This window comes from Squalius cephalus, assembly GCF_949319135.1.
Source record: "Squalius cephalus genome assembly, chromosome: 2".
NCBI classification, from domain to species: domain Eukaryota; kingdom Metazoa; phylum Chordata; class Actinopteri; order Cypriniformes; family Leuciscidae; genus Squalius; species Squalius cephalus.
Window position 1 is genome coordinate 21,858,669 of NC_137123.1, and position 15,465 is coordinate 21,874,133.

General features: G+C 44.8%; 1 protein-coding gene across 3 annotated transcripts in view; it reads left to right on the forward strand.

Moving 5' to 3' along the window:
* itsn1 (intersectin 1 (SH3 domain protein)) overlaps positions 1-15,465 on the forward strand; it is a 46,789-nt gene that overhangs the window by 7,360 nt on the left and 23,964 nt on the right. For all 3 annotated transcript variants that reach the window (XM_079864650.1, XM_079864652.1, XM_079864651.1), the window contains exons 2-9: positions 8,384-8,447; positions 9,208-9,303; positions 11,442-11,505; positions 12,718-12,878; positions 13,853-14,041; positions 14,134-14,212; positions 14,288-14,397; positions 15,234-15,297. In XM_079864650.1, coding sequence (XP_079720776.1) covers positions 8,420-8,447; positions 9,208-9,303; positions 11,442-11,505; positions 12,718-12,878; positions 13,853-14,041; positions 14,134-14,212; positions 14,288-14,397; positions 15,234-15,297 — 791 coding nt within the window. In that variant the 5' untranslated portion in view covers positions 8,384-8,419. The remainder of the gene's footprint in view (positions 1-8,383; positions 8,448-9,207; positions 9,304-11,441; positions 11,506-12,717; positions 12,879-13,852; positions 14,042-14,133; positions 14,213-14,287; positions 14,398-15,233; positions 15,298-15,465) is intronic.

A 15,465-nucleotide genomic window follows, 5' to 3' on the forward strand; every position in this document is an offset into this window, starting at 1 on the left:
TTCAAGCGAGAAGGGAAGTTAATTTGATGAAAGATTATGGCACATGAATTAAAAAAATGTGCACAGATCAATAATTTATAAATATCACTGCAATATTCCATTAAAAAAAAAAAAAAAATGGCCAATTTAGATTTTTAGTCGACTTTATCTTGATCAATGGCATAGACTCACAGTTTCATTTACAACACACACACACCACGCGTGACGCTCGCGGTGTTTTCAGCCTCTGCCTCTTCACCATAACATGAATGCATGAACTTCATCTCCAGAGCTGCTCTGAGAGTCACTTCATGAGCATTTTACCGTTTCATTTGAGAAAAACTATCGTCATACATCAAATCTCAAATGTCTTCACTGCAACTGGTCAAAATAAAAGTTTGGTTTATTACTGTTGTACAGTAGAATTTAGCTGCGTCTTAATGTAATAATAATACGAACACTAATAATAATTATAATAATAAATTATTATTAAAACTATTTTTAAGGAATAATAAAAAATGTTGTCTATGTATTAAATTTAACAGTAAAGCTCTGTTGTGCAGCACATTGTTTGACAAAACGCTTTGTTTATTTCATACGATTAAAAGATCAATTAAATTAATGTTCTTCATTTGATTTCCAGAAGAATTCAAATGCACAACACAAAATTAAAAAATTGTTTTTATGAATTCAATTAATTAGACATGCTTTTTGATGATTAAAATTGAATTAAACCATTAAAATGGAATCCAGAAAACTTAAAACAGAAAACACAGAAGTCGGTAGGAATTTCAGGGGGGAAAATAAAACTTTTAATAAATTATTGTATAAGTTTCATGATTTCAATTAATTAGACATGCTTTTTGGTTACTAAATTTTAATTTAACCATTAAAATGGAATCGAGAGAAAAATTTAAACGGAATTTGGAAAAAAATTAAATGGGTTTCATAGGGGGCCCTACATACAGTATTGTTACAATAGTTCTCTTACGAGAGGTTCTCTCGTATTGCGTAAGGAACTTACGCTACGGGAAAAGTCATCTTTTCTCGAGATACTGAAGCCAAAAAATTATCCTTAATTAATTTTTCATAATTTGTCAACGCAGTGCAGCAGGCAGCACAGCAGAGCTAGAGCGGGCAATACTGCGTGCTCATTGGCTGCCGCGCGGCAACTGCTTAAGCCTACCAGTGAGCCCCGCGTGACGTCACGCCCAATCAGGGTGCGCGCGCCCTCGCGCGTCACAGCCCGCCAGAAGGGGCGGCGTCAGAGCGTATAAAAACAGGGCTCGGAGGCTTAATTCTCTGATTTCTGTCTCTTCAGCGAAGCTCTTCGCATCGCTGCTCTCTGAGAGAAGCCGTCGCCGTCGAAACCAGCAACGAGCCAGCCTAGGACAGCCTGAGGAAGCCGGACGAATCTTCGCCGCCTTCAGCCTGCCGTGCCAGCTCAGCTATCCGGCGATATATCCTTTCTCATTATGTGTTTCACTGATGTATCTTTACACGAGGCGTTGTTTCAAATGCCTCGCACCACTCCCCGCTCTCTCTCTCCCTCTGTCGAGCCGCGCAACTGCGCCTCTCACAAGGTGTGTTAGAGATGCGGATGATTACGGGGCTCGCTCTCTCCCTCTGTTCGAGCCGCGCAAAACGTGCCGCTCACAAGGGATCGCAGACGCGTACGGTCACGGGGCTATCTTTCTTTACGTTACAAGAAAGCTACCCCCCTCCCCCCCGCCCGCCGTCTCCCGGCGAAAGGAGAAAAGAGTGTTCTAGACCCGCCAAGGCAGTTCTAACCTCCATCTATAACATATTTCTCAGTCCCCTCCTAGTTCAGGCTACTGGGAATATCTATACTGCAGTAAACGAGCCTGTCACAGCACACGCACGCCTGCAAACAGGATAACGCTCTCTGGCTACTCGCCCTCCCCGCACTCTCTCCCTCTGTTCGAGCCGCGCAGACTGCGCCGCTCACAAGGGATTGCAGAAGCTGACAGTCGCGGGGTTAGTTTTCTTTACGTTACAAGAAAGCTACTGTCCCCGCGTCCGTCACTCGCCGGTGATAGGAGAAAAGAGAGTGTTCGAGTCTCACCGAGGCTTGGCTACCGCCTTTCTCACATATTTCTCAGTCCCCTCCAAGTTCAGGCGGCTGAAAATATTAATATTGCAGTAAACGAGCCTGTCACAGCACACGCACGCCTGCAAACATGATAACGCTCTCTGGCTACTCGCTCTCCCCGCACTCTCTCCCTCTGTTCGAGCCGCGCGGACTGCGCCGCTCACAAGGGATTGCAGAAGCTGACAGTCGCGGGGTTAGTTTTCTTTACGTTACAAGAAAGCTACTGTCCCCGCGTCCGTCACTCGCCGGTGATAGGAGGAAAGAGAGCGTTCGAGTCCCACCGAGGCTTGGCTTCCGCCTCTCTCACATATTTCTCAGTCCCCTCTAAGTTCAGGCGGCTGGAAATATTAATATTGCAGTAAACGAGCCTGTTACCTTACACGCTCGCCTGCAAAACATGACGACGCTCCGGCTACTCGCCCCGCTTCCCGCGCAAACTGCGCCGTTCTCAGGGATGTCAGAGCGGACGGTCACGAGTAATGCTCAGCACCCCGCGTGCCTCACTCACCGGCGGAATGAGGAGGGAGATGTTTGTAGCCCCGCTGAGGCCGGGCCATTCTCCAATTCCCATACGTTTCTCAGCCCCCTCTGAGTTTAGGCGGCTGAAAATGTTAATGTTGCAGCAACGAGCCTGTTATAATACACGCACGTCTGCACGCTATCGCCGACGAAAAACATGACCCGCACTCTCTTATGCTCGAGCGAACCGATAGCCTATGCACTCTTCCCCTGTGGCTCAGTGGCAGAATAACAGGCTTTCACACCAGAGACCCGTGTTCGATCCCGGCTCTGGCAGCAAAAATTTTTATGCTGTTCGCTGATCCAAGCTCGCGGCCAGCTTCTCACACGCAGAAAGTGTGTGTATTGCAGCCAATGAGTCAGTTATACAACTCGCTCGCCTGCACACAAACGCTGTTCGTACAGCGGCCCAGAAAATCTGGCAAAGAGTGTTAATTCTGGTTATTCGGCTCACGCCGACGGTGTTTGAGTGTAGTAAATATGCCCACGACCCAGTGTTCATTTCTACACACAAGCACAATTCCCCCTGTGTACCCCACAGAGCACACTCACATAAAGCGCGCACTTGCCGCTCGAGTGTTAAGTGTAGGAAAGGTGCCCGCTCACGAGTGCTCACAACCACACGCTGTTCGCTCTGTCTCACACGTTCAGGGTTCAGATATCGCCACTGCCACCGGCCGTGTTTTAATAAAGAGTCCTGTGCCCGCTCCCCTGCGTTCACACTCTGCTATAAACACTCACGCGCGCTCTCTCAGCGCAATCCGGCCGGTCACTGCTATCAGCGAGTCCCCGTCTCGCAGCACTGTCTCGGCGCGCACCGCGCGCCCGCCACTGCAGTTCCCTCGTCCCGCGCTATGCAGCGGGCAGGACTCAGAGGCCATTCGACCCCTAGCTATGAGTGCGAATGCATGGAAAGCTATTCCGGGTGTGTCGACATGGGTGCTGGACACGGTAATACAGGGCTATTCGCTACAGTTCAGTCGTCGGCCTCCGCGCTTTCAAGCCCGGACCGAAATGAAAGTGAACGCAGAAGCAGCCCATCTGCTTCATGCAGAAATAGCGAAGCTGCTACGAAAAAAAAAAAAAAAAAAAAAAAAAAAAAAGGCGATAGAGAGAGTTCCTCCTTCTCTGACCGAGGCGGGCTTTACAGCCGTTATTTCCTCGTGCCCAAGAAGGACGGTGGGCTCAGACCCATATTAGATCTGAGACATTTGAACAGGGCTCTCATGAGACGGCCGTTCAAAATGCTTACGACCAGGCAGATCCTCGCGCTAATTCGCCCGAGGGACTGGTTCATATCTCTCGATCTGAAAGACTAGCGCAGTCAAAAGAGGAACTCATCTCTCACAAGATAGCGCTTCTCAGTCATCTGGAAAGCCTGGGTCTTTCGGTGAACTGGGCCAAGAGCTCACTTATCCCCAGTCAGTCAATTTCCTTCCTAGGAATAGAACTGGACTCGGTGGCGATGACGGCCAGGCTGTCAGAACAGCGCGCGCGCTGTGTTCGACACCTCGCGGCATCCTTCCAAAAGGGCAGATACCTCCCTCTGAAACGTTTCCAGAAGCTGTTAGGCCATATGGCATCAGCCGCAGCGGTCCTACAGCTGGGTTTACTTCGAATGCGCCCGCTTCAATGCTGGCTGAAATCGAAAATACCCCGCGGAGCGTGGGTTTCGGGCAGCGCTCAAGTCAGCGTGACTCAGGTCTGTGTCTCAGCCCTGCAGCCCTGGCTAGCGCCCGAATGGTACCGACAGGGAGTGACAATGGGAGTCATCTCACACCGCAAAGTGGTCTCGACAGACGCGTCCAACATGGGTTGGGGAGCGCTTTACGGGGGCAGACCAATCTGCGGCCCCTGGTCGGGCCCAGAGCGGAACCTCCATATAAACTGTCTGGAGATGTTAGCGGTCGAGAAGGCTTTGAAGCATTTTCTCCCATACTTGCGGGGACACCACGTGCTAGTTCGCTCAGACAACATGTCAGTGGTGTCCTACGTGAACCGCCAGGGCGGACTCAGATCCAGAGCCCTGCGCGCTCTAACAGAACGCCTTTTGGTCTGGGCTCAGGGCTCGCTGCGCTCGCTGAGAGCCGCGCACGTGCCCGGGCACCTGAACGACGACCCGGACAAACTGTCCAGGGACAATGTTACCCCAGGGGAATGGGCGTTATACAGCCAGACGGTACAGACGTTGTGGCGCCGCTTCGGCGAAGCGAAATTGGACCTTTTTGCCACAAGCGAGAACGCTCAGTGCAAAAGGTTCTTTTCGAAGAGCAAGGATGCGCTGGCCCAAGTTTGGCCCAGTGTCCCGTTGTACGCTTTCCCCCCGATCTCAATGCTGCCTCAGGTATTAGCAAAGATCAGGGAAACGCGCTGCGCAGTGCTCCTCATAGCCCCGCACTGGGAGAACCAACCCTGGTTCCCGGAGCTGGTGAGCCTGTCAGACACAGCCCCGTGGCCGATTCCGGCGAGGAGAGACCGTCTCTCTCAAGCCCGAGGGTCAATTCTGCATCCCCATCCAGAGCGCTGGTCTCTGCATGCGTGGGTAATCAACGAATATTCGCTGATCTACCAGAAGGGGTAGTTAACACGACCTCGCAGTCCAGAGCCCCCTCGACGAGGCGGCTCTATGCGTCTAAATGGTCAGTGTTTAACAAATGGTGTGCAGGGAAGAGTTTGAACTCTCAGTCCTGTGGGGTTCCACAGGTTCTGAACTTCCTCCAAGAGCTCTTGGACGCGGGCAGGTCCCCCTCCACGCTCAAGGTGTATGTTGCGGCGATTGCTGCGTTCGCCGACTCGGCGCGCGGCCGCGCACTAGGAAGAAACAAACTCATTACCCGTTTCCTGCGAGGCGCCAGGAGGCTGAACCCTCCGCGGCCACCTTCGGTTCCGATATGGGATCTGTCTTCGGTCCTGGAGGCCCTTAAAGCTTTTCCCTTCGAGCCGTTAGACTCTGTGGGTCTCTAATACCTCACTTTCAAAACCGTTTTTCTGCTGGCCCTCGCCTCAGTAAAACGTGTGGGTGACTTGCATGCGCTATCAGTTAGCGCGTCGTGTCTCGAGTTTGGACCTAACGACTCGTTAGTCATTCTCAAACCTAGACATGGCTATGTCCCTAAAGTGTTGGGTACTCCTTTCAGAGCACAGGTTATCTCCCTCTCAGCCCTGCCGCCGGCAGCCAGCGAGGTCGATAATAACCTCCTTTGCCCTGTCAGGGCGTTAAGGCTTTATATTACGCGCTCTGCAGCCTTCAGGCTCTCAGAGCAGCTCTTTGTTTCGTTTGGTGGGCACACCAAGGGTCTCGCCGCCTCGAAACAGACGCTATCCAGATGGATAGTGGACGCTATTGCGACAGCATACGCGTCCAAAGACCTGCAGTGCCCTCTGGGCATACGGGCTCATTCCACCAGAGGCGTTGCCTCATCGTGGGCATGGTCCAGTGGGATTTCCATTTATGACATTTGTACGGCAGCAGGCTGGGCCTCCCCGTCTACATTTGTTAGGTTTTATAACCTGGAAGTTCCCGCCCTGCAGGCTAAACTTCTTGCAGTCTAAAATCATGTTCATGCCCTGCTCTTCGCAGGCTGGATATTAGATTTGACTCTTCTGGTCGAGCCGCACTTTCAGGGAAAGCTTTTATATACAGACCGGCTGCGCCGCTCTGTTTCTCCCTACGGGTGCTTATGTACATGTGTTGGCCCGCATTGCTGGCCACCTCTCTCCCCACTCTTCACTCCCCGGGTCCCCTCCCCCTGGAGTTGTGTGTGGATGCATGGCGCGCACGGCGTTGACAAAGGGTTCCCGTAGCGTAAGTTCCTTACGCAATACGAGAGAACCTCTCGTAAGAGAACGATACTCGGTTACTCACGTAACCTCGGTTCTCTCTAGAGAGGGAACGAGTATTGCGTTCCCTGCCGTGCTTGCGCCTCGAGCTCATGTCGCTTCATTCGACAGAAACCAGAGAATTAAGCCTCCGAGCCCTGTTTTTATACGCTCTGACGCCGCCCCTTCTGGCGGGCTGTGACGCGCGAGGGCGCGCGCACCCTGATTGGGCGTGACGTCACGCGGGGCTCACTGGTAGGCTTAAGCAGTTGCCGCGCGGCAGCCAATGAGCACGCAGTATTGCCCGCTCTAGCTCTGCTGTGCTGCCTGCTGCACTGCGTTGACAAATTATGAAAAATTAATTAAGGATAATTTTTTGGCTTCAGTATCTCGAGAAAAGATGACTTTTCCCGTAGCGTAAGTTCCTTACGCAATACTCGTTCCCTCTCTAGAGAGAACCGAGGTTACGTGAGTAACCGAGTATCGTTTTCCCCAGTGACTAGATTAGCGTGTTTGTTTATTTTATTTGTAAAACCCTTTCAGTTTGCGCTGTGATTGGACCCTGTGGAGCAGAGAAATGAGTTCCATTATGCAGGATCTGAAGAAAAGGAAGAAAAGAGTGGAGGAAGAATGGGGGAGAGACAGAGAGAGAGAACAGTCTGGCACTGATTAAAATACTTTGGCCAAGGTGCCCTGGGTGTCTCTGCTGGAGACTGTGGTGTGTGTGTGTGTGTGTGTGTGTGTGTGTGTGTGTGTGTGTGTGTGTGTGTGTGTGTGTGTGTATTCTTGCAGTGCGTTTACACAGCTGGGAGATCCCAGTCTGAGGCCTTCAGATAGTACTCTTACTTTCTCATCGTTTTACGTCCAAGTGTGTTGGGACGAGAACCACAATAAACGCAGGTTAGGGATATGCATGTATACCAGTTGGTGGGTTATAGTGACACTAGTAATGAGGATAAAAGTATACACCTAACTTCTCTGATGAAGTTTACTATACTAATGTTGACTCTAACAGTCAACGTGCATCACAATTAATTCCCTTTAAATTTGCGATGAAACGGAAGTAGCAGCATTTCGTTTGCCCCCTGGTGGCTGGCCAGGTGGCGGCTATAGGTCATAAACCCCGCCCTCTCAATGTAATTGAATGGGACGTGAGCCAAACAATATAATACAATTACATTTGAAATATTTTTTTTTCCAGAAGATGGTTTCTGTCATTTTAAGTAGTTCTCATTATCATGCTGACACATGTTCAAATGTTCATTTTTGTTTCAATAAGTGTGGTTTTAGATGGTTATTTGATGCTATATAAACGGGGTGCACCTTCATGATTGACAGCTGTGCTTGCGATTGAGCCCGCAGACTAGAGCAGCAACAACTGTTTCTGGGATATTTCGGCTTAATTTTAACAACGGCATTTTCGGGGCCTGAAAACGCAAAGTGCAAGTTTACGAAAATGACACCGCCATCATCTCTATGTAAATTTCAAAATGGTGACGTCATGCATATTAGGCTACATGTTCAGTCTATTAGGTGTGTAGTGTTTCTTTAAAAAGTGACATCGCCAACTACTGGCCTGGCAGCAGATCACATTGTTTTTGTGGATCCGTGAGATCAGGGATTGTTTTGACAACAACGTTGTTGTCTGTACGTGACAAACGCAAAGGAAAATGTTTCAATTTTTAGTAGGCTACATTGTTATCGTGGAAATGTACCCTGAGTGATAAAGCAGGAATTTATTTGTGGGGAGTTCTGTGTTTTGTCTTTTCTCTTTTAGGAAGGTTTCTACAGGTCAGAACAGAAGCGATTCACTCAAATGTCTTTTCCTCTTTTTTTTCTGACAAGAATGATTTTGTGTGTTCAGGATGATGAACAAGTCTTGTTTCCTTATGTTGTTTCTCAGAAGTTGAGTGAGTGAATGAACGCTCAAGGTTTCTTTGTGTTGTCTTGCAGGAGTTTGCGGCTGGACGGCAGCTGACGGACTGAACCATGGCTCAGTTTCCCACGCCCTTCGGAGGTGAGTTGATGCCTTGACTGACTGACTGACACGTGTGTGTTTGTGTGATGGAGGGTGGGTGGATATGTATGAAGTGCAGTTTGTGTTTGAGAGAGAAAGAGTCAGTGAATCAGTGAATGGAAGAGAAACGCCCTTTAAACGTTTCATTTTCTGTTTTCATTTCTGATTTTAATGTGGCTTATTTTATACAGTGGGATAATTTAAGTCATTCAAATGATTTACATTTTTGAATTTATTCGTATAATATAACAACTATAGATAAAGCAATTTATAATGAGAGTAATCTATTGTAATGGAGTATAAATCTAATATAATTACTATGTTCAGATGAGTGAACGTGTGTTTTCCTCATGCCGGTTAACATTTACTCTGTCCTTTTTGTTTTTAATTTAATGATTTTAACTTTGATTATATAATCATCAGTTACAGCCCTAATTTTATCAACACAATAATTTTAGTGAAAAGTTGAATTGGACAATGTACATCATATTTTTTATACATTTTTCATCATAAAATTTCTTTTGTTTTCAAAAATCTCGAAACTCTGTATTTACGGTAGATTTTGAATCCTAGATTTTGATCTCACACATTTATCTCACACTTTATAAGACTGTGTTGCATTTTCTCAGTGTTGTTTTTTTACACAATAAAACGTCAGTAAGAGTTGGTTTGTGTTTACCCGTGCCCTGTCGCTTAATGAAAATCTTAGCAGATTGAACACATGTTGAAGCATCATACTGATGTTTGACTGTCTCTGTAGGGGGGTCAGAGACATGGGTAATATCTGTGGACGAGAGAGCCAAACATGACCAGCAGTTCCACAGTTTGACCCCCACACCTTCTGGCTTCATCACAGGTAATCACCACTAGTTTTCCTGCTATGAGAAAAGTAAAGAACTCTCATTAGTGCTGATGTTTGCTAAAACCCTTTGGAGTTTGATGTTCTCTAAAATACGTGAACAAATCCTTTGAGTTCTGTGCAATTGCAAATGACCACCTGCAGTGCAGTCAGTCATAGACCTGTGGTAGTCGGATTTTTATGCCTATTATTTCTCTGTAGGATGCATAGACACAGAGAGAGAGAGAGCAAATGAAGTGGAAACAAACAAGAAAAACAAGAGCAACCACCTCTTTCCCGTCATCTTTTTTTAAACATTCCCATGCTAATAAATATTCCATGGATATTCTTCATGACATTATTTTAAAACCATACCACTTCCTGTTTTCTGTCCATAATGGGTGGATATCTACTTGCATGGTCTACGATCAGACTCACATTAGGCTGATACACATCAAATCAACGTCAAAGAGCTAGCAGCAACGAAAGCCAATGGTGATGTTGGCTCACGTAGGCGGTGTCTGGGCAAAAACGTTGGGCTTGAGCACATGTCGCACTTTATCTGTCCCTGCGTGAGCGATAATAACTGTCCACAACTGTGAACTAGTAAACAGCAGCGCTTGCTTACCATTTTAATGAGTCAAGCTGCTCTTAACTTATAGAAATTAAGCTACATACAGCAGTGTCATTATACGACGCTCACCCACTGCCCGACATTGGCCAACGGAAAACTGTTGGCTTGGTGTGTCCCACCCCTTAAGTACTATAAAAAACAGCCTGAGAACTGTTAATGTCAGTCTCAGTACCTCCTCAGATGAAACAAACAAACTCTGGCTTTGCTGCTGACCTGCAGTAAAACCTTCCCATGTTTACATTAGTCAGAAGAGCAAACATCTAATGCTTGTGTAAACGTTTGCGCAATGCTGATGTATAAGAGTTCAAATTCTGATTCCCTGAAAACATGTACTGAAACTTTTAGTTATGAGTTGATGGTGTGTAATGTTAACAGAATCATCAGATCATCAGGGTGTGGAATGTTGCAGAAAAGGTCTTTTCTCTGTCAATTTTGCTGAGGCCGTTTGTATTCGGAGTCTCTAGTTGATGCTTTCTCATGTTTGTTCCTGTTATAGAAAGCTGTCTTTCTCACCGAACTCACTTTGGAGACATTTTGCAAGTCTGAGGAAAATTCTGGAACATTTTAATTAGCCAAACTTTTCATACATTGCAATGAAAGAAGTGTTCATTGTACACAAAACACACTTCATGGTCTTTTTGTATAATGTATGCCAATCCAAAGGGCTAATCAAAATCACAAGACTCGAACAGTAAAACCAGCTTTTCCCAGCTGGACTTTGGATGTCTACTGAAGAGATGGTACTTGTGAGTTTCCTGTTCACCAGTGGATCTCAAAGAGCCTCTTTGTGTTGACTGAAGGACGGCTGAAATAGTGAGTGGCCCACAGGCAGACGGAGGAGATTGAGTCTGTTTTTGGCTCTGAGAGTATAAAGGCGTTCTGTGTGTGCGCGTCAGGGAAGACTCCTGTTATCAAGACGAAAAGTGTTTAGAGGAAGGTGAAGAGGTCATACATCATTTTGCTTTTAACACTGCAGAGGGACAAACTCTCACACACATCTTTCATTGCTTTGTGTGTTAGTTGGTAGGTTGTAAAAGGGAAGAAATAGGTAATCAAGGCTGCTGTGGTATTATTAGTTTACATTTGTTAAAGGTTGTGGTGTAATCTTTCATTATAGTCTATGTATAAAAACAAACAAAAATTTTTTTTTTTGTGTGTGCAAGTTCATCAGTATAGGCTGTCATGAGAGCAGGAAGTCGGCTTGATTGGTTAGATAACATAAGCACACATTTTTTTCTTACTCAAACTGTAGCCGGCAGATCACTCGCCCTGTAGGGCAATGTCACTCAAGTGCTATCAATAAACCCTGAACATATTTGTTGACAAGATGGTTTAAACAGGCTTGCGTAACTCTTAATTATGTTCATCAGTGTTTTACTAGAATAATAAAATTGACCTAGAATAATTAAAATTGACATGAACTGTTCCATTGTGTTCGTTTATACAATGAATCATAATACTGTTTATTTATTTATACATTTAAGTATATTAATTTCACTTTTTTTTTCCTCTTTTTCTGTAGGTGACCAGGCAAGGAATTTCTTTCTGCAGTCAGGTCTACCTCCCCCCATCCTGGCCCAGATATGGTACAATTCCTAAATAACACATTCATTTATAATCCAGAGCACTACATTCACAATCCACTACATGCTGCTGTTCAATAATTTGCATACACTGTAAAGAATATCCCATTAAATTTACAGTAAATAAAACTGGCAGCTGTTGTTGCCAGAAATTCACACAAAAAAATACTATCACAATGCTTCCAATATTTTGGGATGCTTGTATATTTTACAGTTTATAATCTTATATATCTCATTAGATAATACAAGGTTAATGTACCTAAATCTGTTTTTTTTATCTTGTAAAACACATTGAAAACCACCATAATAATACTGGTGGTACCATAGAAAACCACAGTTTTCATCATATAGTATATGGCCTGTCTATAAGGCATGGCCAATACAGGTTTATAGGGTTGTCACGGTACCAAAATTCCAGTAATTGGTACCAATACCAGTAAAATTCCATGGTTCTCTGTACCAATTTTGGTACCATAGTTGGAACTATTTTACAAATTTATTTGCAGGTCTGTTAGTTTGCATTAACACCCTTAGACTTAATGCACATCTATTTCGACATAAAGTATAAGATTGTTTTATCCTGTCTATTGCTGTGGTTATATCACTGTCAATCATTGCGGTTCCGGACACAATCGGTCATTTAAATACAGTTGTAAATCCAGAAACTGCAGTGTACTGAGCAGCATGAAAAACAAAACTTTTATTGAAATTGTTTATGGGTTTATGGCTCCTTTTTTGATCACTGAAGCTGTCAATCATGGGTGCGGTGAACAAAAACTCTGGTGTTTTAAGAAGTGTTGAGCGGATTCTTACTTAAACATCTCTGATTGGCCATTGCGTTCACGTGCTCAACAGATGTGTATGTGATTGGCTACAGTGATCAAATAGCAACCTTTGATGCTCATCACAGTGCGCTTACACAGATACACATCGGAGCCTTTGAAAACAGCCTCCTATCAGTGGGTAGCGAATATACCCATTACTCAGTACTACCGGTACTTCAGAAAGGCTGGTATCGTCACATTATCATGAAATAAAAATTTCAGTAGCAAAGTACTAGTACTTTTGACAACCCTACTCGTATATAGATGGTGCACAGGGTCATACACACAAAAACAAAACACCAGCATAACACACATTACACTATTGCAAAATGATGCAATAAAGATTTGCTAAATATCATAAAATGTAACAAATCACCCTAATGTTTCGCAGGGCTCTGGCTGACATGAACAATGATGGGAAGATGGACATGCTTGAATTTTCCATCGCAATGAAGCTGATTAAATTGAAGCTGCAGGGTCACCCCCTCCCTCCTTCATTGCCCCCCTCCATGAAGCAGCAGCCCATCTCCATACCCTCGCAGCCTCCATTTGGTAAAAACGCTCTCATTCTGATGGCTTAAAAACATATTAAATCTATTTCAAGGCCATTTATATCAGTGGTTCTCAACCTTTTTGACTTGAAGGGCCCACCCATTGTCCAACACAAATATTCAAAAGCCCTCCACATCCAATAAGATATTTCTGCTGTAACTCTGCTGAAAGTGGAAGTGTTGATATATTACATTTAATTTAACTCTCATTCTGTATGTTCTCCAAGAAATGAATACATATTTATATATACATTAATTCTGTTGTGAACCACTGATTTAGATTAGACATCATTAGGCAGACTAGGTCTATATTAGAAAAGACTGAATGCTAAATGCAAACTTTTAGTCTAGATCAGCTCTGGCCATCAAGGTCCACTTTCCTACAGAGTTTAGCTTCGACCCTAACCAAACACACCTGAACAAGCTAAGATCTTCAGGGTTACTAGACAGCTACAGACAGTTGAGTTTGATCAGGGTCAGCTAAACTCTGCAGAAAAGTGGATCTCGAGGGCCAAAGTTGCCCAGCCTTGGGACCAGTTGCATAAACTTAGCCACTTTGTTAAGAACTAGTTTGACCAACTAGCAGTTAACAAAGGGGCAATCAGTTTTATACAAATTCAAATTAGACAAATATACCTTTATATGTAACTTACTTTAAAAAGTTAGGACCAGTCTTGAAGAAAAAATTTAGATGACTAACTTTTAAGACTGGTCTAAGCAGTTTATGCAGCTAACCACTGATCTATGTATAAATTAGACAAGACCTCTTTGCTAATGGCAGACCCCTTGTTCTGGGACGATGTCTTGGATCCTGGTTCAGTCACTCAAAGAATTAGAGTCGCTCATTGAATGTTATAAGTAAATTAAATTAGCAGTACATCAACATTATTAGCATATGTCGTTTGTCCCACTATTTAATTCTATAAAAAATGTCATCAATTATTATTCAATTATGTCTTTGATTGCCATCTGCAGGGATGCCCAGTATGGGTGCCATGCCAGGCCTGCCAGCAGTGCCGCCAATGCCCCTGCCCCCTCTGCCTCCAGGAGTGCCAGGAGTAGGTGTGTCTCCTCCACTGGTAGCATCGGGGACACCACCCCTTCCATCCCTTGCCAACGGAGCACCCGCTATGATACAACCCATTAGTGGATTCACGCATCCAGGTAATGTAAATACACTCTCACACCACCCAGACCAGCTCATGCAGTTTATTTACTTTCACTGGAAAATGTATGGGTGTTTCTCTTTCTCTCAGCGGCTGCACTCAACAAAACCTCTTCGTTCAATCGTTCCAGTATCAAGCTACAGAAGGTCCAGTCTGTAGAGGCACCCAGGTACACAAACACACACACACTTATACTGTATTCGCAAACATTTCATAGATGTTAACACAAACATTGTCTCTCTAGTGCTCCAGCAGCTCCTCCGCCCTCTGACTGGGCCGTGCCTCAGTCCTCTCGGCTGAAGTACCGCCAACTCTTCAACAGCCATGACAAAATGATGAGTGGCTATCTCACAGGTATGGTCACACAAAGAAAGACACATGACAAGCATTAGGCAATTGAACACTTTTGTTGTTTGGCTCTTGTAGCCAGACCTTCAGACTGATGGACTCCATTGCAACTTTCATTGGCCAAGGACTGCCCAGATGCCATCTGACTGACATGTGAAGCAACCAATCATTGTTCGTTTTCTTAAGCGTCATGTTTAGAAGCGTAAAAATGTAACGTTGATGTCCCTACAATAACAGACTGGCGTGTCTCACAGTCTATACTGTGAACTATGCATTCTTCACATACTTTTGATTATCCAGCATTTAGTTGATCCTGATAAGTGCTTATTGTCACAGTTGTATACATGAAAACTTTCTGCTTCTATGAGGGGTTTTGGCATCAAGACAGCTTTGTTACCAGCTGTCTGAGTAGCCGTGCCCACATCTTATTTATATATCTAATTTATACGCTACATAGCTGTATATTTAACAATGTTATTATAGTTTGTCATTTTTAAACTTGCTTTGATTTGACTTCTATTTTTAAATAATCTTCTGTTTTGTCCATATTTTCTTTAGAGAATATAATAATTTTGTTTTTAATTCAATGTATTTGACGAGCTCAAAGCTCTAGTGATGTGTCACAGTGATTACTTAGTACAGCTTAAAGCAAACAAAGGCTGCTGACTCAACATGCTCAACTCTCTCTTTCACTTCTGTTTCCTCTCTCTCCCTCTCTTTCTCTCTTTCTCTCTCTCTCTCTCTCTCTCTCTCTCTCTCTCTCTCTCTCTCTCTCTCTCTCTCTCTCTCTCTCTCTCTCTCTCTCTCTCTCTCTCTCTCACTTTCTTTCTCTTCTGCCTCAGGTCCACAAGCCAGAACTATTCTAATGCAGTCCAGTCTACCACAGGCTCAGCTGGCCACCATCTGGTGCGGATCCAACACATTTTTCATATTATGTCTCCGTCTCGCATTTAAAACTCAAACAAAGCTCAGAGTTCTGAAATGTGGATCAGTGTAAACATTAGAATTGGTGTCTGGTTATTGTTATATGAATACGATTTATTTTAACATGCTGTTCTTGGGATCTTTGTATCG